Source organism: Phyllobates terribilis, unplaced genomic scaffold (genome assembly GCF_046119375.1).
Source record: "Phyllobates terribilis strain yellow unplaced genomic scaffold, ASM4611937v1 Scaffold_5__5_contigs__length_657084704, whole genome shotgun sequence".
In the NCBI taxonomy this organism is placed as follows: domain Eukaryota; kingdom Metazoa; phylum Chordata; class Amphibia; order Anura; family Dendrobatidae; genus Phyllobates; species Phyllobates terribilis.
Genome location: NW_027362765.1, coordinates 500,242,310 through 500,268,356, shown reverse-complemented (window position 1 = coordinate 500,268,356; position 26,047 = coordinate 500,242,310). Strand labels below are relative to the sequence as shown.

At 44.0% G+C, this 26,047-nt stretch overlaps 1 protein-coding gene across 2 annotated transcripts in view; it reads right to left on the bottom strand.

Moving 5' to 3' along the window:
- The window catches only part of LOC141273561 (solute carrier family 22 member 15-like), a 270,371-nt gene that overhangs the window by 154,331 nt on the left and 89,993 nt on the right, over window positions 1-26,047 (bottom strand). For both annotated transcript variants that reach the window (XM_073685577.1, XM_073685576.1), the window contains exon 8: window positions 20,835-20,920. In XM_073685577.1, coding sequence (XP_073541678.1) covers window positions 20,835-20,920 — 86 coding nt within the window. The remainder of the gene's footprint in view (window positions 1-20,834; window positions 20,921-26,047) is intronic.

The following is a 26,047-nucleotide window of genomic DNA, read 5'->3' as shown; positions in this document are numbered from 1 at the left end:
TGACCAGAATGGCACACCACAAACCCCCTCATACCACTAGAACGAGTGTTTCGCTATCGCTTCATCAGGGAGCGATGTTTGTGTGCTATAGAGCATATCAAGAACACGTAACACCAGACTACAGGAGACATGGAACCTAAAGGTCACCAATTGGATTTGGTGTAAGACTAAAGCAGGAAGTTTACACCAAGGTTCCCCATACACAACAGATGGCCATTAGCCAAGAGAGAGTTTGGCTAAACACTTGTCGGGCAGCTATCTCACCCGACTACTACATACAGAGGAGCACTTGCTTTACTGAGCGATTCTGTGTTCTCAATGAGAAAGCCAAAAGGATCTGCAGTTCGAAATTGGACATGCCAGAGCCTCATCTCCCCTAACATCACTTTTGGGAGGAGAGTCAAAAGACCGCCATACTAATTAGACTGATGGCCAAGCCCATCAATATGGCAGGTTTGGACAACTCTAGTTTACCATTTACAGGGGAAACTGTACACTCTAACCATTTTATCTTTAAACTCGCAATAGTAGTCTTTATTAGTAACGGCTGCCACTTATGCAAAGTGGAGAATCAGAACTTGAGTACTAGGAAAGGGCAAAGCAGGTGGACTCAAATGCTTTGTAGTGATCCGTCTGAGGGCAAGAGAGGAAGAAGGCAACAGAACATATAGTCAGGAAAACAAACTTGGTTGTATATATACAAGGAAGTGACCGCAGCAGCATACAACCCAAAGAGCCATACTGCTGAGGCATAAAATTATGTATGGACAACTGTAATATACAGTATCTTGGTATCTAATGGCATTGGCAGACATCAAGTACATATAATTCCTTTAAAAGGGAATCTGTTTCCAGGTATTTGCTACCCCATCTGGGAGCAGCATGATGTAGGGGCAGAGACCCTGTGACCAGCGATGTATCACTTACTGGGCTGCTTTGATAAAATCACTGGTTTTATCTGCTGCAGATGTAGCAGTGCTCTGAACGCTGAGCTCTGTATAAACCTGCCCACACCACTGATTGGCAGCTTTCTGCCCATGTACAGTCTACACCGAAAATTGCAGAGCAGTGGTGAAGGTGGGGTGATCTAGAGCTCATGAATATGCTAGACTAACTGGCAGCAGGATTACTAGACCTCTAGTGATAATTTCCTGCTGATAAAACAGTGATTTTATCCAAACTACAGCCAGCAGCACAATAAGTGATACATTGCTGGAATCAGGTTCTCTGTCTATACATCATGCTGCTTTCAGATTAGGTGGCAAAAACGTGGTAACGGATTCCCTTTGAGGAGGACCTTTTCACCAAATGCTTCATGCTTAACTGGACACAGTGTCATAGTGGCTGCAGAGCAGAACAAAACTTTTTTTTTTATTTTGTCTCTCTGTTGCGGGAATATTAGCAATCAAAGTATTGGCAGCTAATAAGTTAACATTTCTTGAGCCAAAGTGGGTGTTATAAGAGAGCAACTTAGGCTGTGTGCCCACGTAGCATTTTTCAAGCGTATATGCTGCGGAATTTCCGCAGCGTAAACGCTTGAAAAACGCATGTATATCCGCACCCCATGGTCCCCAATGGGATTCCGCAAGTTCTATGCACATATTGCGGATTTTTCCGCAGCGTTTATGCCACGTTCAAAAATCCGCAGCATGTCATTTAATTTTGCGTTTCCGCAAGCGGAATTGCCTTTGTCCAATGCATAAAAAACGCAAGGCAATTCCGCATGTGGAAAACGCGTGATAAACGCGCGAAAAATGCGCGATAAACGCGTGCGGAATTCCGGGAGAGGACTTGCATTTATGCAGCAGAAATTTTCTGCTTCATAAATGCAACGTGGGCACATACTGGGAGGAGTACACACACCCAGTGAAAAGTATCTGATATCACCCATTTGGTTAACTCATTAGGTACCAATACTTTGCCAATTTCTCCACAACGGAGAAATGAAATAATGATAAAAAAAAAAAAGAAAACATTTTATTCCGCTCTGCAGCCACTATTATATGATATGTCCAGTTCAACACGAAACATTTGGTGAAAGGCCCTCTGTAAGGAGCCAATGCACGAGTGCAATCAGGCTCAGACTGGCACACAGGAGAATCCTCCGGTAGACCACCATCCTCTTATATGAGCAGTACATGGCAAAATACACTTAATTCACCATATACAGACAAAGGCAGCATCTTATTAATTTTACAGATTCAACTCAGTTTACTGCTATAGAAATTTGTGAATGAGGATAAAGTCCTATTTGCATGCAGCTGAAAAGTGGGGCCCTGGAGTTGATGTTACTGGTGGGCCCTTGGGACCCCAGTCTGACACTGTGTGCAGTCCTAGAGCAGACCAGCACAGGAGGAGAGGGGTGGGCAAGAGGAGAATACCAGACACCCGAAAAATCTTAACTGGCATCTTATTACACGTCTCAAAAGAGCCGATATGTCCCCTTTAAGAGTAATATTATCTACTTGATCGTCTGTCTTTTTCGCAGCATAAGAAACAAACAATATCAAGCAGGAAAATGTCATAGCGGCTCGTGACTCAAAACCTCGCTGTCACAGACAGATCCTTATACTTTAGATATGAAGTTCTCCTATCAGGTTTTCTTAAATCTCATCTTATATGTGCATTTTGTAACATATTCACTGTCTCTAAGACGGGCTCTTCTTTATATCCTATTAGGAAGAAACAAGATGGTTGATTGTGCAGAAATAACTGCATTATGTCTACAGCACGGTGTTGGAAATAGCAATATGAATCTCCGGTTTCTCCTGATAGCTGTCTTTGCCTCCTATATTCTACATTACATATGTTCCAGTCTTAAGAACTGCAGTTTTGACAGCATATAAACTCAGATTAAATTAAGATGTGTTCTCTGTACAATGCTCCAGTAATGGTAAGTTTTGCACATTTTTTTTCTTTTACTCCTGAAAGAAAAGCAATTACTTTATGTTCAGCATGTCATTTCATCGTCTGCACAGGTACTCATTCAGGCGTTCCACGGGCGACATGTTAAGTGTGGACTACTCTGCGCGCTGAGGAAAGAAGTGGCTTTTAAATGAGACAGCAAGGTTATCCATTCACAAGTCTAGACAGGTCAATGCTCAAAGTTGGGCAGCATATTGTTGCATATTAAAGAGAAAGGCTCTTCATTCTTATCTACCATCCCACCCTTTCCGGTAAATGCCAAGTAATATACAATAACACAACTTATTTTAAATTCTTAGCAACAATTCTGCACATTTTTACCAAGAAAGCAGCAGAAAATGGGAACATGTAAAGTAAAAAACTAAACAAAATAAACTCTACAGTCACCTCCCTTGGTGCTTCCATGGTTCCTTGCTTGGGTTTCTGCTAGTACCTGTGCAACCTGGCCTCCTGCAATGTCATCGTAAAGGAGTTGTCCGGTCTTAAGCTACAAGTCTGCAGTCACTCTATGTGACTGCAGACTTGTGAATCCTCACATTGCGCACAGCGCGAGTTGTGAGGATTCTCCACTGCCGGCGCTGTAGGCAGGCGGTCATATGACCACAAGTATGTGATATGCATACTGCCGGACACATTCCAACAAGATGGGCACAGCCTCGCTCAATGCAATGCCGGAAAAAGTCTAGTCGGAATTTGGCAGGGAGCATACATACCGTATACTTGCAGTCACATGACCGCTCGCTCCCAACACCAGAGAACCCTTGCAGTACGCACGGTGTGAAGATTTACTAATCTGCAGTTACATAAAGTGACTGCAGACTTGTAGTTTAAGAACAGGCAACCCCTTTTAAAAGAAGATAGTAACTGATGTGCAGTACTCGGCAGCGGCCTCTAAACAATGTATGAAGCTGCGGAGTTCTGCTCCGTACAATACTTACATCCAGCTGCTGCTAGAGCAGAGATCATCTGATCGGTTGGGGTTCCACGTGTAGGACAGGAGAGGTCACCAATATCACATGGCAGAAAAACCCCTTTAACCTACTACACTGTGTTCCAAATTATTATGCAAATAATATTTTCTCAGATTTTCCCAAATTACCTATATGAATTGCAGTCATTGTAATTTTCCAGTCAAATAACTATTAGAGTACAATTGAAAGGTTTTTGTACAAACTGCCTATGATAACAGTATATTTTTAAAAAAATAAAAAACTCAAACTGCACTCAAAATGCATGTTCCAAATTATTATGCACAGCAGAGTTTTCAACCTTTTCATTTTAATAAAGAACAAAAAAATGGTCATTTTTGAAATTATAAGCATTAGCAGGTTATAACAAACTGAAATCAAACAGTTTTCAACTCAAAACTTTATTCTAGGTGATGTTACATTTGCACATAGGACCCCTTGTTCGAAAGGAGCTTCTGAACTCTCTCGTCGCACGGTTCTTCTTCTTGAACCATGGCAGGAAGTGCTGTTTGAGAAACTCAACATACATTATGGAGTTCATCTTTACCCCTTCAGGGATCCTAAAAGGGCCGACAATCTCTCTCCCCATGATTCCAGCCCAAAACATTACTCCACCTCCTCCTTGTTGGCGCCGTAGCCGTGTTTGCATGGGGTGTCCATCAACCAGCCATCCTCCACTCCATCCATCTGGACCATCGAGATCATTTCATGCATGATAATGCCCCGTCTCATGCTGCACATAACACATCTGCATCTCTGGCTGCTATGGGCATAAAAGGGGACAAACTTATGGTGTGGCCCGCATGCTCCCCTGGCCTCAACCACATTGAGAACATCTGGAACATCAACAAAAGGAGTGTCTATGATGGCGGGAGGCAGTTCACATCTAAGCAACAGCTCTGGGAGGGTATTCTGTCCTCATGCAAAATAACTGAAGCAGAAACCATCCAAAACCTGACAAATTCAATGGACGAGAGAGTTCAGAAGCTCCTTTTGAACAAGCGGTCCTATGTGCAAATGTTACATCACCTAGAATAAAGTTTTGAGATGAAAATGGTTTGATTTCAGTTTGTAATAACCTGCTAATGCTTATAATTTAAAAAATTACCATTTTTTTTGTTCTTTATTAAAATGAAAAGGTTGAAAACTCTGCTGTGCAGAATAATTTGGAACATGCATTTTGAGTGCCGTTTGAGTTTTATTTTTTTAAAAATATACTGTTATCATAGGCAGTTTGTACAAAAACCTTTCAATTGTACTCTAATAGTTATTTGACTGGAAAATTACAATGACTGCAATTCATATAGGTAATTTGGGAAAATCTGAGAAAATATTATTTGCATAATAATTTGGAACACAGTGTATGTAATCTACTAAAGGAGTTCTCCATAAGTTAGTTGATAACTTATTGATCGGTGGGGGTCTTACACAGATTGGAAGAAGGGGGCATTTTTATCCCAGTTAGAATGGACCAGCAGTGCGTATGTTCGACCATCGCTCATTTTATTCACCGCGGTGCTGCAGAGCGCTGCGCTTGGCCTTATCCGTCAGTGCCATACAGAATGAATAGAGCAGCGGTCTGTCATTTGACCCACCTCTCCAATCTATAAACGGGGATAAAAGTGTCTTTTTCTACCAATCGGTGAAGGTCCCAGCTGGAGGACACACTGCGATCAGTAAGATATCACCTACGCATGGTTAGGTGATAACTTAAACCAATTATAATATTCCTTAGCATGTTGTCCCCAATGTTCTCTGTTGATCTGCAGTGAATAAAAGGTCACACGACAAGCCAGTCAGATGCCAGCCTACATTACATAGTCTAACAGGTCTAGACAGAAAAGAAACAAGCATTTTTAAAAGGTCACTTTTTTAAAGAATCTCATGAAATTTAGGTGTATAACATTGTTAGTCAGGATAGTTGTCTCAAAGATAACCTATTTTAGGACATATGAACCCCTCTTAGAAGATCCAGACGGGAGAGCTGTTAAGATGCGGCTCTTGCTCTAGAGGCCACAGTCATTTTCATGTATTTCATGTCCATGTATTGTACATGGACATCCAAATGTACGGCTGGGAGCACGCTGTCCGCTGCCTGCTGTCAAGTGCAATCTGTCTCCGCAGCAGAGTCAATGAGATGATTTACAGGAAGTTGTGGGTGCGTCTCGCCTGCTTCCCAGTCTTTAAGAGACAGACTTTTGGATCAAAGTAGGCAAGGTGAAAAGCATGCTGTGGAGTGGGCATAGCATTCTGCCAGCACTATATATGCTAGAACTTCCTGTGGGCGGGTTCACAAGGGCATATTTCATGGTCTATATATTGATCGCAATGCACATTCCCCCTACCTGAACTTAGAGCTTCATATGTATCTGTGAGACTGTAAGCTCAGGTCCGAAGACCAGCAGTCAGTCTGGGTAGTGCGGTCCATATACAGACCGTGAAATACGCTTGTGTGAACTCAGCCTCAGAAAGTTCTAGCATATATAGTGCTGGCAGAATGCTATGCCTACTTGAAAACAGATACTACAGAGAATGAGACTCAGGACAGTTCCTGGTCATAGTATACTTTTAATTTATGTGCAACAAAAGCAGTAACAACTTATGGGATATGAGCAACACAGGTTTTCTGTGAAAAGACAGATACTCAATGGATTGCCGGCCAGATTTCATTTCCTGACGTTATTGATTTCATGTCATGCAGTTTCTGCCACAATTATACTGCAAGAACCATATATACTGTATATACATGCAATTTTGCTAAAGTGTAGTCACAGCGTGGCCACAATCAACACCACATGTTAATAATAATCCTCTTTAGGAGTCTGATAATCAAATCCCTAATCTGGAGCGGTGTGTGGAACAGAAGTAAGGGTTGCTCAGAAAATGTAAAAACCTACGGTCCTCTGTGCAATGCAGATAGACTTCTCTGTTAATTAAGAAAAGCCTTTTAGTGGAAGCAACAATAAAAAATAGAAACAAAAACATCACTCAAGCTGCAGATTTCAGCATCTCACAGTCATAAAATATGCACAAGGAGTGGTTGTCTTAGGTGCAACTTTGCTTCAGGACTCATGTCCAAAAGCAAATACACTCATGTTACTTCTTTGTTAGCAAGACAAATCTTTATTCATTATTAAATCTTTACCTAGCAACGACCAACAATGAATATTAAATGTACGGCCGTAAAAAATGTACATTGGGCCACGTTCTTAAGACAGTGAAACTGCGGACCGGCAACCACTTAGCGTAGGAGAAGAGATCACCAGGCAGGAGAACCGAGGGGAGGATATTCCCCCTGTTAAACTTAAGAGCAAACAATACTTTAGGGTGGTTTCACACATCACACTTTAACCCCTTCAGGACCCAGCCTATTTTGACCCTAAAGACCTTGGCATTTTTGTCAATTCTGACCAGTGTCCCTTTACGAAGTAAAAACTCTGGAACACTTCAACGGATCCTAGCGATTCTGAGATTGTTTTTTCGTGACATATTGGGCTTCATGTTAGTATTAAATTTTGGTCGATAATGTTTGCGTTTATTTGTGAAAAAATCAAAAATATGGGAAAAAATTTGAAAATTTTGCAATTTTCAAATTTTGAATTTTTATTCTACTAAACCAGAGAGTGATGTGTCACAAAATAGTTAATAAATAACATTTCCCACATGTCTACTTTACATCAGCACAATTTTGGAAAAAAAAAAAAATTTTGGTAGGAAGTTTGAAGGGTTCAAAGTTCATCAGCAATTTATCTTTTTTCCAGCAAAATTTACAAAACCATTTTTTTAGTGACCACATCACATTTGAAGTCCCTTTGAGGGGTCTTTATGACAGAAAACACCCAAAAGTGACACCATTCCAAAAACTGCACCCCTCAAGCTACTCAAAACTACATTCAAGAAGATTATTAACCCTTCAGGTGCATCACAGGAACTAAAGCCACATGGAAGAAAAAAATGAACATTTTTATTTTTCTAACAAAAATTTTCTTTTAGCCTAAATATTTTAATTTTCACATGGGTAACAGGATAAAGTGCATCCTAAAATTTGTTGGTCAATTTCTCCTTAGTACTCTGATACCTCATATGTGGTCATAAACCACTGTTTGGGCACACGGCAGGGCTCAGAAGGGAAGGAGCGCCATTTTACTTTTTGAATGGAAAATTAGCTCCAAAAGTCAAATTGCGCTCCTTCTCTTCTGAGCCCTGCCATGCGCCCAAACAGTGGTTTATGACCACATATGAGGTATCAGTGTACTCAGGAGAAATTGACCAATACATTTTAGGATGCATTTTATCCTGTTACCCATGTGAAAATTAAAAAATTTAGGCTAAAAGAAAATTTTTGTGAAAAAAAAAGTACTTTTTTGTTTTCACAGATCATTTTGTGAAGCACCTGGGGGTTCCAAGTGCTCACTATGCATCTAGATAGGTGCCTTGGGGGGTCTAGTTTCCAAAATGGGGTCACTTGTGGGGGAGCTCCACTGTTTAGGCACATTAGGGGCTCTCCAAACGCAACATGGTGTCCGCTAACAATTTGAGCTGATTTTACATTCAATTTGTTAGCGGACACCATGTCGCGTTTGGAGAGCCGCTGTGTGGCCAAACATTGGAGCTCCCCCACAAGTGACCACATTTTGGAAACTAGACCCCCCAAGGCACCTATCTAGATGCATAGTGAGCACTTGGAACCCCCAGGTCCTTCACAAATTAATCCGTAAAAATAAAAAAGTGTTTTTTTTTCCACTTTTTCGTTTTTATGAATCAATTTGTGAAGCACCTGGGGGTTCCAAGTGCTCACTATGCATCTAGATAGGTGCCTTGGGGGGTCTAGTTTCCAAAATGGGGTCACTTGTTGGGGAGCTCCAATGTAAGGGCACACAGTGACTCTCCAAACGCAACATGGTTCCAATTTACAGCAGCAAGGGGGGTAGGAGGCCGGCAGCATCAGGGGGGTGATTACTGGGGCAGAAAGGGGAGCAGGAGCCAGCAGCAGGGGGGTGATCACTGGGTTTGCGGGGGGGGGGGTGATCACTGGGATGGGGGGGTGCACACTGGGGATGGGGAGTGAACACTGGGGACAGGTGGGGGTGAACACTGGGGACAGGGAGGGTGAACACTGGGGACAGGGGGGGGTGAACACTGGGGGGAGGAGTGATTATTGGGAGGTGGGGGGTGATATCACTGGGACTGGGGGATGGTGGGTTTGATCACAGGAGCAGGGCATTTACACTGAGCCTGCTGCTGCTGTGATCACAGTCCACCGGCTGTCAGAAGGAGAGCAGCAGCCGGTGGATGAAGACGTGGGAGAGGGAGCAGAGGGAGCGGAGGTCGGGGTGCAGGTATGAAAGTGCAGGGGGTTCGGGGGTGGAGGGGGGGTCAGGGTGGAGTGGAGGGGGGGTCGGGGGGGGAGTGGGGGCAATACTACCTGATGCAGATCAGCGGCGGCAGCAGGCGATCAGCAGCGGCGGCGGCAGCAGAGGGTCCACGGGGGGGCAGCAGCAGAGGGTCCACAATGGCCGGCACACGATCCATGGACGGGTAGGAGCTGGGCAGTTGCGGCCATCATGAAAAACTCCCTCCACATCTGATTGGGGCTAGTATCCATGTGACGCTAGCCCCCCAATCAGATCTGGGGGGAGGGGGGGACAGAGGTGACACTCCCCCCAGCCAATGGCTGATGCTGTAAGCATCAGGCCATGCCCAGATTTAAATATTACACCAATTTTCATTGGTGAAATATTTAATTCATACCGATTGGCAGTTTCACTAAAAGTGAAAATGAAACAGCCAATCGGAGGGGTCCCAGGCACGGGGGGGTTAATCCACCCCCCGGGGGGTCGACTTCAGGATGTCCAGTTGCAGTAGCAACTGTGAAACCTGAGCGACCCCGCTCGCAGGCGCTGCAGGGGCTCTTTCCCTCCATGTCACAGACGCTGTGACATGGGTCGGGAACGAACTGTTTTCCATGTCACAAACGGTGTGACACGGGTTGGAAAGGGGTTAAGAAATGCTGCCCTTTTTTTGAAGAGTTTTTCCCTCTGTTCCTTAAAGTACTTTTTTTCCCAACCCCATCTGTGGCCAAATTGTTGACTGGAGGTCAATAAGGAAACTTGAAACACAATACTAAAAAGGGGGTCCCTGGTATTTTTTACCCAAACACAGCATGCTATAATTGTACAAAATGAGTCTAGAAAATGGGGTCCTGTCATACCACGATTAGTGGAGAGGTGGCTGCACATGCACAGCTCTCCTTACTGATTTGTATGAGCTCTGAAAATGCCACAGCAACAATTTTACAGACGTCACATACAAATGCAAAGAGAAAGTGGCACATGAGAGGGGTCCATGTTCTCATTGTTCAGTGGAAGGACTCACACCCATCAAACATTTATGGCATATCCTAGGGATATGCCAAAAATATTCATGATAGGACAACCAGTTGAATATTTTCCCCATCTTTGAGTTCAAACATCTTTATCATCTTCTAGAGTGCCTTGAAAAAGTATTCATACCCCATGAACTTTTCCACATTTTTTCAACCACAAATAACTTTTATTGGGATTCTATGTGATATATCAACACAAAGTAGCAAGTATTTGTCGTGTAAAGGAAGGAAATGATACAAAGCTGTCTACATATTTAAAAAATATAAATATGAAAATTGTGACATGCATATGTATTCAGCCCCCTGTAGTCTGATAACTCTAAATAAAATCCAGAGTGACCAATTGCCTCCAGAAATCCCATAATTAGTACATGAGTGTGTAATTTATTCTTAGTATAACTACAGCTGTTCTGTGAAGGTCTCAGAGGTTTGGTTTGAGAACATTAGGGATCAAACAGCATCATGAAAACCAAGGAATACACCAAATAGGTCAGGAATAAATGGAGAAGAATAAAGCAGGGTTAGGTTATAAAAGAAATAGCCCAAGCTCTGAACATCTCACAGAGCACTGTTCAATCCATCATCCAAAAATGGAAGGAGTATGGCACAACTGAAAAAGTACCAAGACATGGCTGTCCACCTAAACTGACATCCCAAGCAAGGAGAGCACTAATTAAACAAGCAGCCAAGAGGCCCATGGTCACTCTGTAGGAGCGGCAGAGATCCACTGCTCAGGTGGGAGAATCTGTCAGCAGGACAACTATTAGTTGTATAGTCCACAAATCTGGCCTTTAGGGAAGAGTAGCATTTTTGAAAGCAAGCCATTAGAAGTCCTATTTGCAGTTAGCAAAAAGCCATGTAGGGGAAACAGCTAGCATGTGGAAGAAGATGCTTTGATCAGATGAGACCAAGGTAGAACTTTTTGGTCTCAATGCAAAATGCCATTTGATGCGGAAAACGAACACTACTCACCACCCTGAAAACACCATCCCTACTATCAAACATGGTGGTGGCAACATCAAGCTGTGGGGATGCTTTTCTTCAGCACGGACAGAGAAGCTGGTCAGAGTACATGGGAAGATTGATGGACCTAAATACAAAGCAATCCTGGAGGAAAATCTGTTATAGACTGCAAAAGACTTGAGTCTGGGGCATAGGTTCATCTTCCAGAAGGAAAACGACATTAAACATACTGCCAGAGATACAAAGGAATGATTTAGATCAAAGCATATTCATGTGTTTGAATGGCCCAGTCACAGTCCAAACCTACAGGTACATATCACTAAATTAGAATATCATCAAAAAGTTAATTTATTTCAGTTCTTCAATACAAAAAGTGAAACTCATATATTATATAGAGTCATTATAAACAGAGTGATCTATTTCAAGTGTTTATTTCTGTTTATGTTGATGATTATGGCTTACAGCTAATGAAAACACAAAAGTCATTATCTCAGTAGATTAAAATAATTAACAAAAAACACCTGCAAAGGCTTCCTAAGCGTTTAAAACGGTTCCTTAGTCTGTTTCATTAGGCTCCACAATCATGGGGAAGACTGCTGTGAAGTGTCAGTGACTGCCTTCTGGACATCTGTCAAGTTAGCAGTCTTCCCCATGATTGTGGAGCCTACTGAAACAGACTAAGGAACTGTTTTAAACACTTAGGAAGCCTTTGCAGGTGTTTTTTGTTAATTATTTAAATTTACTGAGATAATGACTTTTGTGTTTTCATTAGCTGTAAGCCATAATCATCAACATAAACAGAAATAAACACTTGAAATAGATCACTCTGTTTTTAATGACTCTATATAGTATAGGAGTTTCACTTTTTGTATTGAACTGAAATAAATTAATTTTTTGATGAAATTCTAATTTAGTGAGATGCACCTGTATATCCCATTGAGAATCTGTGGCAAGACTTGAAAATTGCTGTTCACAGATACTCTCCATCTCACTCAGCTAAAGCTAGTTTGCTTTAAGAATGGGCAAAAGTGTCATCCTCTAGATGTGCAAAGCTGGTAGAGGCATATGTGACGCCCCTGAGGGTTCAGTCGCCACAGAGGTACTGCATCTCACCCAGAGGTGTGGTACCTCACTCTCAGGTAAGGAAGGAGTACAGCTCAGGACCCTAACACCAGCATTCACTACACCACATTTCCGGGGGACTGGGCGAGATTGCTCCTACGGGAGCACACAGTCCCTGGTCCCTGGCTGGAGTGGGGGGAACCACCTAGAGAGTGGGAACCATGTAGTGGATGGGGTGGAGGAAGTAGATCCTGGGAGCACTTGAGTAGGAGTATTTAGTGGGAAGCCATCTTAGAGAAGTGTGTTCAGTCAGAGGAGAGGTGACAGGAGCAGAGGCTCTCTGCGGGCTCTGCTCCAGAGGCGGGCCTAGCCTGGTAGGCCCAGGACTGAAGGAGAGAGGAGCAAGGAAGGCTCCAGGAGTAGAAGAGAAGGGATCCTAGGAGTACAGGCAGTGCTGGAGGCCACCCGTACGCCCGAATCTACAAGACAGTAGAAGGATCAAGCCGCAGAGGGGACCGGCTCCTTAACTAGTAGAGGAGGAATTCAAGCCTCACCTAGCAACCGGAGGCGTCTGTACTTTCAGGGTGCAGTTGCCCACTACTACAGTTAACAATCGCCGAAAAGGTGGCCACATAGGGCCCAGGGGACTGCAGGTCACCCGCCAAGACCCGAGGCCACAGGCTTGGGACACTGACTGTGAGGCGCAGGGCAGGAGGGTGAGAGCCAGCGCAGGAAGACGACTGAGGAAGGTACACAGAACGGGGTCCTGGTAAATACTCTGGAAATACCTGAGGGTGGACTGAGCCCCTCACTGAGTAAGCGCAGCACGCCGAGGGAAGTTGCACTGGTACCTGTAACTTGAACTGCAATAACTGTGAGTAAAGACCCTGGGACTGCACTATCTTGTGTCTGTGTTCCTTGCTGCACCATCCCTCACTGCACTACAACGCCCAGCACAACCTACACAACCATCATCATCCACACACTGCCCTGAAGCTAACTCTTCCTGTGGGGAGTTATACTATCATTGCTGCAAGACCACCAGCTTCAGAGGACTGTTCCGCAGCGGCGGCCCCCTTTGGCCGCACTCCACAGGTGGCGTAGTTGGACTCTTTAATAAAAACCCTATAAATTCCCCTTGGATTGACCGCCCTGGGTCACGGACCGGGTCACCGCCACTGTGACTACAACCCCCAGCATCTACCGGCCCAGCACCGGGTACCCCACGGCCCAGGGGGCGCGTCACATACCCCAAAAGGCGTGCAGCAGTAATTGCAGGGAAAGGTGGTCCTACAAAGTATTGACTTGGGCTGAATACAAATGAACATCACAAGTTTCAGATATATTTTTAAAATATTTAGAAAACTATGTATCATTTCCTTTACACTTCACAAATACTTGCTACTTTGTATAGGTATATCAAATAAAATATCAATGAAGTACATTTAAGTTTGTGGGTGTAAAGTGAAGAAATGTGGAAAAGTTCACAGGGTATGAATACTTTTTCAAGGCCTTGTATACACAGGCAGAATACAGGCTTCTAAACTGAAGCTACACCAAAGAAAAAAGTTTAAAGATGTTCTATAAGAATATAATATGATGATCCCCCTCACATAATTTAAACAGCAGCCTGTCCTAGTCACGTGTCAGGATGGGCTGCAGTCTGAGGAAACACAACTTCTCAGACCTGTATCTTAATTAAGAGTAGCAGTATCATAAGCACACACAAATCTGTGAGCTAAGAAGGAAAGCAACAGGAGAAGAAATAAATCTTCTTGCTTTTTTTTCTACAGCCTCAGTCCTCTGTGCTCAGTCAGCTGAGGAAAAGATTTATTTCTTCTCCTGTCAAACACTTCTATGGCAGCTCCCATGTATCCTTATGATACAAATTTTCTCATAGTTGAAACACGTCTCGGGAGCTGTGTTTCTTCAGACTTCAGCCCATCCTGACATGTGACTAAGATGAGCTGCTGTTTGAATTATGTGACAGGGGCCATTTTATTACATTCTTCGAAAACTCAAAAGGGTTCTCCAGCCATATGATATTAATAACCTATCCTTAGGATAGGTCATCAATATCAGATTGATGGGATCAGACTCTTGGAAAACCCCATTGATCAGTTATTAGCTCCTTCAGAGGTCAGATGTAAACAAGTTGCAAATGTTAGATTGATGACTGATCCTAAGGATAAATCATCAATACATTATATCCGTACAACCCCGACAAGAAGCCATAGCCCTTTTGCTCTATGTTGCAAACCTATATATGGCTACTCCCTTTACTTTTTATGACACTAAATTACTGGATAGATCTCTATCCTCAATGTTCAAGTGTGCACATCGCCATTTCAGGTGTGGCATAAAAGAATTAAAGAAAGAATAAAGAAAAAGTACATTAAGTGCACTACTTAGAAGAAATTAAATATGGTATGTTTGTCAAGTTTAAGGGGTCTTCTGTTTCCAAGTTTCTCTAGCTCATAAGTTTGCCAATTACATCGGCAGAGCTGCTGAACCCAGTGATTGTCTGAAGCGGTCACGTAAGCTGTAGTCATGAAGTCAACAATGCTGGAGCAGTGGCAAAGAATTGTCGCTGGAGTAAGAGAACACTTATTTTATTATTTATGTTTAGCTAGTGAAAGTCTATGGGCTGAAAAAGATGAAATCAAAAAAACCCTTTAAGACTAAGTCCCCACGATGCAGAAATGCTCCGAATTTTTCCTGAGCATTTCTGCATCTTCCTGGCAGAAAAAACGCATGCGAATTTTACATGCGTTTTTCCTGCCAGGGACAAGCGGAAGTGAAGCGTTTTGATCATGCGATTTCACATGCGGGTTGTCAAGCACTTTCCAAGAGATTTTAGCATCACTTGGAAAGTGCTTGACAACTTGGTCACACTATATAAATCCATGCAACCGGCATGGATTTTATATAGTGTGACCAAGTTAGTTAAAAAAAAAAGAATAAAAATGGTAAAAAAACAAAAAAAAAACATTATACTCACCTTCCGATGGCCCCAGGTCTCCTTATCCGATGCGTCCAGTCTTCCCGGTGTCTCGCGGTTGTGTAACGGTCGCGTGACCCGTCCCATGACTAAATGACGTCATGGCAGGTCCTTTTAGACTATCGTGAGCTGCCAGGGAGCCAGGACGCATCGCTATGGAGACCGAGGGCCATCAGAAGGTGAGTATAATGTATATTTTTTATTTTAATTCTTTTTACAGGTACTATGGTACCAGGGTCTGGAGGAGAGTCTCCTCTTCTCCAGACCCGGGTACCATCCGCACATTGAACCGCATGATATCCACGTGTGCACATGTAGTCATGCGGATGTCATGCGGTCCAATGCAAGTCAATGGCGGCAAAAACGCCGCGATTACGCAAAATAATTGATAGTGCTGCGTTTTTTTCCGCAATGATAATCCGCAGCGGAAATTTCCGCAGCATGTGCACAGCACATGCGGATTATCATTGGGGAACATTGCAGACCTTCTACCAAGCGTTTTTTAAGCATTTCTGCAGTGGAATTGCTGCTGCGGAAACACTTAAAAAACGCATAGTGGGCACACAGCCTAAATAAACTTAACACTCCTGCACAATTCCTCTAGGACAATTCATTTTCAGGTAATATAAAATCCGGCACTCAATAGAGACCCAACCATCCTGGAAATCAGTAACACTTCCCACATTTATGAATGACATTTCTGAAGATCATTTCGACAAAATTACTCCATTAACTATGCAAAGTAATAAAAAGCAACATAACCTTGTAGCTAACACGGTCATAATGGTAATTATAGTTGCTCTAATTTTTTTTATTATTTAAAAAAACAGATTCAGATTCTCTGACTTTTGAGAAAAACATCCATCTTTAATGAGGGCAGCCTTTTATTTCAGTAATAGAATCGGAGATGGATTCTGTGAAGTAAATAACATCTGAGTCCTATTCCAGTTTGTGGTTATGCATATGAAGGATGTCTGATCCTCTTTCAAGAAGACACTTTATCTTTACCGAAAATTCTTCTTTAATTTACTCTAAATTAAATTAAGAACGATTTGAACTAACTGCTCAGGGTTATCCATCTCAATATCACAGCGCTGCCATCAGTCATCACATGAATATTAAGAAAGGTTTATGCTGCAAAATTTAACAGAACTATGAAAGCTTCCAAAGTGAAAATGCAACGCGAGTTCTATGAAGGCTTGATGGCCAACATCTAAAGTGCTGCATAGGAGATTAGGCTGAATGATGTACCAGCCCGCACCAGATGTGCACTTTCTGAGGTGCCACCGACGCTATATTCCCAGGACACTTATACATGGATTTAAAAGGTGAACTTTGATGTGTTGGGTTACGAGTCTGTCAGAAGTATGATTTTTTTTTGGGACATTTGGAGCTTTCAAAGTAATCTAAGCTCCCTACGGAAGCAAATGGAGCAGCCAACTGAGGCGTTTCAGTCTTCAATGATATAAATGTTAACTGTTTAAATACATTAGATAAGGCAGAAATATAAAGCAGGTAACTAAGTGTCTATAGCACAGATGCACAACCTTTCCTGGTCCCAGGGTAATATAACAGAGGGGTATATTACCAGATCGGACATTTATGCCATAATGTTACGCAAGCGTGACAGTGGTCTAAAAAAGGTGGCCGCTCTAAAAATGGCTACTATAGACAGACTTCGCACAAGGCACTCTGTTTACCAGATCCCAGGGGTTGCCCTGGTCTTCAACCTTAAACACCTGTACAGGAATCTATACTTACATAGGGGCCCCTGGAATGGGGCCACAGTGTCGGCTGCTGTTCGGTGCTACAGGCTGGTCCAGTAGCCAGATCAGAACCAGGAGGTAGATGTAGACACAAAATCAAAAGGCAGGAGAAAAGTCAATTAACGAGCTGAGGTCAAAATCAGTAAAGTCCACTGGGAAAGCAACTAAGGCACACAGGAGTTCACCAAAGCTAGTCATATTATAACTGGCAGTGCACAGCAGGATTTTAGGAGCTTACATAGCTTGTAGCCGAACCAAGGTCACAGAGTGGGGAGCAAAGCCTATACAGAATTTAAAAGGGTTTTCCCACGAACAAAAGTTTGTTTTGATCAATGGCCTTGTCTGACAATGCACAAAACATGGTCTGATCATACCATATCTCCAGGACAGGGGAGGATAAGCAAAAGACGATAAAGACATTACAGCAGGGGATCGCAGAGGATTCATTTTGTGAGGTAAAACATTTCACTGCCTCTTTTTAAACAACATTTTACCTCACAAAATGAATCCTCTGCGATCTCCTGCTGTAATCTCAGTATTGTATTTTGCTTCCTCCCCTGCCCAGGAGTTGTGGTATGTTCCGTACACGGTCAGACACAGACAATTATTAAAATTAACTTTTGTTCGTGGGAAAACCCCTTTAACTCTCAAGCTCCCAGCACAGAAGGAACCACAATTACCAGAGGACACAAAACTAGAGTTGTTGACTGCAAGGAAAGCATAGTGCCTCTCAGTGACAGAAGCAAAAACAGGAAAGACAGGCAACGATACATATGTCACACACAACTAAAGAATATTCCATAGGTATGATAGGTTGGAGTCTTAGAAGTGGAACTGACAGCCATCAGGAAAATGGGGGTCCCTTTTGGCCCATATTCACACTCCAGAAAGGATGAGACCATGAATGCAACTCTCTCATTGTTATAGTTTATCCATGACCATACACCTCTCCACCTCATTCACCCATCAATAGAGTGCTACAAAAAGGTCAAGAGTCCCCAAGCTACCTATAAAATGGAACCTCAGAAATGGACACATGGTGCACGGTTAGCTTTTACCCATCATTGCTCCAATACTACGAGCCACTCTCCTCCTTCCAGACACCGGCATGTGTGTGACCAGACGATTGGGAGCATCGTGAGCCGCAGATTACCCCACGCTATAAAGTCCCCATACAAATGTCACAGCAATGGTGACAATATGTCAAGCAAGAGACCTCTTTAGAACTTCCTAGAATTTAAATGGTAAGCGCATAACAAACCTTTTCCTTAAAAGCATTTTGCACCATTTGGACCCTATTTTAGCTTTGAAGGATGGACAGGGGGAGGAGTGGGAGAGATGAGACTTTTCAAAAATATAAGTAAATAACAAATTACAGATCATTTCCCCCCATATTTATCAACCAGTGTAAACCAGTGTGATAAGTCTGCCATATTTTAAGACTGGTATAAGTACATACTGCATAACAATTTGACAGCGTTAATAAATCTGTCTAGAAAGAGCCAAAAAGATTTTCCATGTGATTAGATCTTCAGCTCTACGTACACAGAAAAATATAATAAAGTATTTGATGGCGTATGTCTACTTCAATAATCAATTGCTTTTATTGCTCTAATGCATCCCGAATAAAAATGATTTGCGGATGTAGACGAATAAAAAAAAGAAAAGGAGAACACTTAGGCTGTGTGCCCACATAGCGTTTTTCAAGCGTTTTTGATGCGGAATTTCCGCAGCGGAAACGCTTGTAAAACGCCTGGTAACCCGCACCCCATGGTCCCCAATGGGATTCCGCAAGTTCTATGCACATGCTGCGGATTTTTCCGCAGCGTTTATGCTGCGTTCAAAAATCCGCAGCATGTCAATTAATTTTGCGTTTCCGCAAGCAGAATTGCCTTTGTCCAATGCATAAAAAACGCAAGGCAATTCCGCATGTGGAAAACGCATGAAAAACGCGCGAAAAATGCGCGATAAACGCGTGCGGAATTCCGCATGCGTTTTTCCGGGAGAGGACTTGCAGAAATGAAGCAGAAATTTTCTGCTTCATAAATGCAACGTGGGCACATAGCCTTAAGATAACTATAGCCCCAGATCAATATAGTGTAGAAGGTAAAGGGTGCAAGAGCACAAACTCCATCAATTGCTCAAACCAAGGGTCTCAGTTTATACATGAGCATGTGCAGAGCGGTGTACAGACCCATAGATGAAACTAAAGATTATGTAGGTGTAAAAATAATTATAATAATATTACCAAACACCGCCAATTAGAAATGTATTGTAGCTCTTCTGATTCGCTATGTCGCTTACCCCCATGTGCAGGGTGTTGCAGATCCATGGTCATGACTACTAGCAACTAACTATCACTATATGAGTGGTGGTAACCATGGATATCTAAACTAGTGCAATGCCCTCCACATGGGGTAAGCAACATACAGGTGCATCTCACTAAATTAGAATATCATCAAAAAGTTAATTTATTTCAGTTCTTCAACACAAAAAGTGAAGCTCGTATATTATATAGATTCATTACAAACAGAATGATCCATTTCAAGTGTTTATTTCTGTCAATGTTGATGATTATGGCTTACAGCCAATGAAAACACATAAGTCATTATCTCAGTAAATTACAATAATTAACAAAAACACCTGCAAAGGCTTCCTAAGCATTTAAAAAGGCCCCATAGTCAGCTTCAGTAGGCTCCACAATCATGGGGAAGACTGCTGATTTGACAGATGTCCAGAAGGCAGTCATTGACATTGCTCCCCAAACCATCATTCATTGTGGAAACTTCACAATAGACCTCAAGCAGCTTGGATTGTGGCCTCTCCACTCTTCATCCAGACTCCAGGACCTTGATTTCCAAATGAAAACTGGAACTCTGAGACCCTGTGGAGTGTGTCAATGACTGCCTTCTGGACATCTGTCAAGTCAACAGTCTTCACTATGATTGTGGAGCCTACTGAAACAGACTATGGGGCCTTAACGCTTACGAAGCCTTTGCAGGTGTTTTTGTTAATTATTGTAATTTACTGAGATAATGACTTTTGTGTTTTCACTGGCTGTAAGCCATAATCATCAACATTAACAGAAATAAACACTTGAAACAGATCGCTCTGTTTGTAATAACTCTATATAAAATATATGAGTTTCACTTTTTGTATTGAAGAACTGAAATAAATTAACTTTTTGATGATATTCTAATTTAGTTAAATGCACCCGTAGATCAGAAGAACTATACTACACTTCTAATTTTAGGTATTTGCTAGTATTATTATTATTATTATTATTATTACTACACCTACTACATATTGGGATAGGATCTTGGAGATGCCGGCTGGTCTGGGTGATTGGTGGGGGACTTCGGACCCAGACCTCTACAACAGGGGCTACAACACATCAAAAAAAAATTAAAAGTTTAGGCACACTTTAAGGCCAAGTTCAGTATTTTGTATCAACATTTTAAGCCTAAACCAGCAGTGGGTGATAAATGCAGAAGTGATGACGTGTTTCTATTATACTTTTCCTCTGATTTTTGCTTACAAATAGTGATGTAATACTGATCAAATACTGAACGTGTGACCGTGGCCTAATGAAGACCATTTGCAAAGTTGCTTTACTTTTCATTCTAAATAGATTGGAGCAATGAAGAAATAAAAATGTGATTGTGAAGATGGACGATTTTATCTGAGAAAAAAAGAACAAACAACAAAAAAAATTTTTTACTTTTTAGAGGTGGTATTTTTTTTTCTTTCTTACAATTACTTACCGTCACTGTCTGGTAAAAACATTGTGAATATACAAGCCATTCCAGCGAAAATAAGAAAACCAGCTGTAGATTTTCCTCTTCCAGACCTAACAATAATAATAAAGAATCACTAAAACATCTGATTTTTATCACCAACATCATTTACAAACCTGTAACCTTTAAAACAAATTGACAAAGCATGCAGAAGTAACTGAAAGACTTGTGATTTCAGCAGGACTGGTAATTTCTAGTGTTGAGCGAACATGCTCGACACTGCTCGGTACTCGCCCGAGCATCACGCTACTCGGTATGTTCGGCGAGCACCGAGCATTTCCGGGTTACTAGGGCGGGAGCTCGGGTCTCCGCCCTGCATGTTTGGCGCTCTTTACAGAGCCAATGAACATGCAGGGAATGCCAGCCAGTCACTGTAATGCTGCAGCCATGTTGTTTGTGGGCATTACAGTGATTGGCTGGCCGCACAGCGTCACCTCGAGTATTTAAAACGGAGCGCCGCCATCTTGGACACAGTCGCTCCGGATCAGACAGTGTAGGGAGAGTGCTGCTGATTTAGGGAGAGATATAAACTGCGAAATAGTTAGTGTAGGGTCTGTAAAGGCTGCCAGATCAAACAAACAGTCCTTTTCAGGACTAATATCCATCCCAGATACCAGGCAGGCAGGCTGTATAGGAAACGCAGTGGTTATACCAGCAAACGCTGCATTACAGTCCTGTGTGCTCCGGTTGCTGAAATTGCTGGACTTAGCACTAGGTGTCAGGGGCCAGGAAAAATCCTTTTTTTTCCTTCTAAATCCTCCTTTTTTTTTCCTCCTTCACACTGTACAAATACCCGTCTTATTAACCTTTTGGTGTGTCCCCCCCCCCCCCCCAAAAAAAAAGCGTGTCTCTGATTCTTCAGACACAAATATAACTGTTGAAAATAGTCTGGTGTAGGCCAGAGAAACAGAAGTCTTGTTTTGCACTTCCTCGGTTCAAACCTCTGTATTATCCATCTTGGGCCATTTGTATCTAAAAAAAAAGCAGTTTGAGTGTGTCGCTTACTGTTCAGCCGCAAATATCTCTATTTAAAAAAGTGTGGTATACCCCAGTAAACAATAACTGTGGTTTTCCTCTTCCACGGTTCTAATCTACTCTTTATTACCCTTTTTCCATTGATAGTGCAAGTGTAAGCTATTTTACTTCATTTACAATGGGCAAGGCGCGTGGCAAGGGACGTGGAAGTGGACGTTCTGGTGATGGTTCGTGCAGAGGACGGGGCCGTGGCCAAGGTGAAAATGTGCCACAACCAACAGCCACATCTTCTCGCTCCCACTTCTTGACCGAATTACTAGGGAAGCACAGAACAACACCAGTATTGAGAACTGATCAGTGTGAACAGGTTATTAATTGGATAGCAGATAATACTTCCAGTTACCTGGGCACCACCACCTTCGGTCTGTCTTCCACACGGTCAACTCTTAGTAGCCGTGAGTCTCGACCGCATACTCCTCCTCACCCTGATGCTCCTTCCTCCCACCATGCCGAGTGTCGTCAGACAGCAAGTGATCCCACACTTGGACACTCTGAAGAGCTGTTCACTGGTCCATTTCCATATTTGGGCCCCTCGCCTGATAAGCTTGAAGTGGTGGAAGAGGAGATCCCATGTTGCGATGCCCAAATATTTGAACAGCCACGGCCACAGGAAGTCGACGTTGGCAATCTGTCACAAGAGGTGGACGATGACGAGACACAATTGCCAGGAAGTGAGGAGGAGGATCGTGGTGCGCAAGTGGAAGAGGAGGAGGTGGTGGATGATCTAGTAACTGACCCAACGTGGAAGGAGGACATGCAGAGTGAGGCCAGCAGCACACAGGGGGAGGGAGGCAGAGTACCCCAACAGGCAGGAAGAAGCAGTGTGGTGGCCGCAAACAGAAGGCAGGCAACCGTTCCCCGTAACACCAACACGAGGGACGTTGCCAGTACAAGAGGTAGGTCTTCCAGAGTCTGGAATTTTTTTAAAGACTCTGCTGATAAACCCAAAAAGGCCATATGTTCCACCTGCCATAACAGCATCAGCAGGGGTGACAAAACTACCAGCCTGACCACCACCAGCATGATCAGGCACATGGCAGCAAAGCACCCGACTTTGTGGGGCGAAACCCAGGGTCCACGACCAGTGTCAGCGGGTGTCACCACTGCTTCTTCCACTGTTGTGCGTGCAATAGAACCCCCTGTTGTGTGTGCAAGGCAATCCCCTGTCCATACTGCATGTAAAGATGCCCCCTCCTCTCAGTCTTCACTTGTTATGGCAGTTCCTCAAGAAACAGCATCAACGTCCACGTCCACGTCCCACCGCAGCGTTCAATTGTCCATATCCCAGACCTTTGAACGAAAGCGGAAATCCGCAGCTAACGCCCCACAGGCCACAGTCCTAAATTCGCACATTTCACGACTGCTTGCATTGGAAATGCTGCCTTTTAGGCTGGTGGAGACGGAATCCTTCCGCAATCTTATGGCGGTGGCAGTCCCTCGGTACTCTGTCCCCAGCCGACACTATTTTGCCCGGTGTGCCATCCCCGCACTACACAACCAAGTGTCCCAAAGCATCTGCCGTGCCCTCAACAACGCAGTTACTGGGAGAGTCCACCTGACAACGGACACGTGGACAAGTGCTTGTGGCCAGGGACGGTACATCTCTCTGACGGTACACTGGGTAAACATAGTGGAAGCCGGGACCCAGTCGGACCTTGGGACAGAACACATCCTCCCCACACCGAGGATTGCGGGCCCTATGTCAGTCAGAGTTGCCCCCACAGTGTACAGCTCCTGCGCATCCTCCTCCTCCTCCTCCTCCTCATGTTCAGCCTCCATCTCAGATATCACCACTTCAGTTACAAGCTGGAAGCATTGCAGTACTGCCTCCGCCAAGCGGCAACAGGCTGTGCTGAAACTCATAAGCTTAGGTGATAAACCTCACACTGCTTGTGAGTTGTGGACAGCTGTGAAAGAACAGGCAGATCTGTGGCTGAGACCGCTGAACCTACATCCCGGCATGGTCGTGTGTGACAATGGCCGTAACCTGGTGGCGGCTCTGAGGCGAGGTGAGATCACACACGTACCATGCCTGGCTCATGTGCTTAACCTCGTGGTTCAGCGGTTTCTTAAATCGTACCCCGAGTTGCCAGATCTGCTCGTGAAAGTACGCCGCCTGTCAGCTCATTTTCGCAAGTCGGCTACAGCTTCCGCCGCCCTTGCTGTGTTGCAGCAGCATTTGCAGCTTCCGGCACACCGACTGGTGTGTGATGTCCCCACACGTTGGAACTCTACCCTCCACATGTTGCAAAGGATTTGTGAGCAGAAGAGAGCAGTTGTGGAGTACCAGCTGCAACAAGGCCGTCGATATTCAGGTCAGACTCCACACATAAGACATCAGGAGTGGACCTGGATGTCTGACATATGTACCATCCTGACAAACTTTGAGGAGGCCACCAAGATGGTGAGTGGCGATGACGCCATCATTAGTGTCAGCATCCCACTTGTCTGTCTTTTGCAACGCTCTCTGCAGAGAATTAAAGAGGAGGCATTGCAGCCAGAGTATGATGAGATGGATCAAGAAGCCGTAGCGGGCGATTACACACAGCCCAGCCTCATCTCATCCCAACGTGCATTGGGGGACAATGAGGGAGAGGAGGAGGAGGAGGAGGAGGAGGAAGAACAGGAGCTGCTATCATGCGTTGTAGACGGTAGTACCTGTACAAGTGTCATACCGTCAGTTCAGCGTGGGTGGCCTGAGGACAGGGGGGAGGAGGAAGAGGAGGAGGAGAGCATGGTCAGTCGTCATCTTGGTGAGGACACGGAAATCTTGCCCATTACCAGTCTGGCACGCATGGCTGACTTTATGTTACGCTGCCTTAACCGTGACCCTCGCGTTGTCAAAATGTTGGGTGACAGTCATTACTGGTTGGTGACACTTGTAGACCCCCGCTACAAGGAGAACTTTCACTCTCTTATTCCTGAGGTGGAGAGGTCTACAAAAATGGGGCAATACCAGAAGGCCCTTGCTGCAGAACTCTTAAAAAAATTCCCATCTGAACACGCTAGCGGCAGAGGTCACAGTTCGTTGCCCAACCAAGGCGTACAGGCGAGAGAGATGCAACTCCAATCCAGCAGAGGCAGGGGAACACTGTCAACATTCTGGGACAGTTTTCTGACACCCGCCCAGCTTACAGGCCCTGAGGCGCGGGGTACTCTCACAAAGAGTGGAAAGTTTCAAAAGATGGTGAGGGAGTACCTTGCCGATCGTACCAGCGTCCTCCGTGATTCCTCTGTGCCTTTTAATTGTTGGGTATCCAAGCTGGACACTTGGAATGAACTCACTCTGTACGCCTTGGAGGTCCTGGCCTGCCCTGCCGCTAGCGTGTTATAGGAGCGTGTTTTTAGTGCCGCTGGGGGAATAATAACTGATAAGCGCACTCGCCTGTCAACTGACAATGCTGACAAGCTGACCCTTATCAAAATGAACAAGGGCTGGATTGGGCCAGACTTCTCATCACCACCAAATGACAGCAGAGTAACATAAAGTCAAATCCACTGTGTTATTTCGGGAGGTGTATTCACATGCACCGCTTCACACCCACACATGGGTATACGCTTCCTCGTTTCGGCTGTTTAATCTTCTTCTCCTTATCCTCAGCCTCCACCACCACTATACCACCAGGGTGCCAGCATTGCAAGTTCCTCCGTCCTTATTTTTGGCAGCTTTTGCTTGCAAGGCATAAGCAAATACTATGGGACACCCACTCCCCAATAATGGGACTTATGTTTGTAATATGCTGTACTGCATGGCTCTTGTAAGGGGCATTGCAAGTTGCTCCGTCCTAATTTTTGGCAGCTTTTGCTGGGAAAGCATAAGCAAATACCATGGAACACCCACTCCCCAATAATGGGACTTATGTTTGTAATATGCTGTACTGCATGGCTCTTGTAAAGGGCATTGCAAGTTGCTCCGTCCTAATTTTTGGCAGCTTTAGCTTGGAAAGCATAAGCAAATACCAATGGACACCCACTCCCCAATAATGGGACTTAAGTTTGTAATATTCTGTACTGCATGTGACGTACCCCCTGGGCCGTGTGTACACGTGTGTGGGATACCCGCTGCAGGGTCTCTGGGGTCTGTAGTCTCCGTGGCGGTGACCCGGTCCCGTGGCTCAGGCTGGTCAAACCAGTGGCAGTCTTTC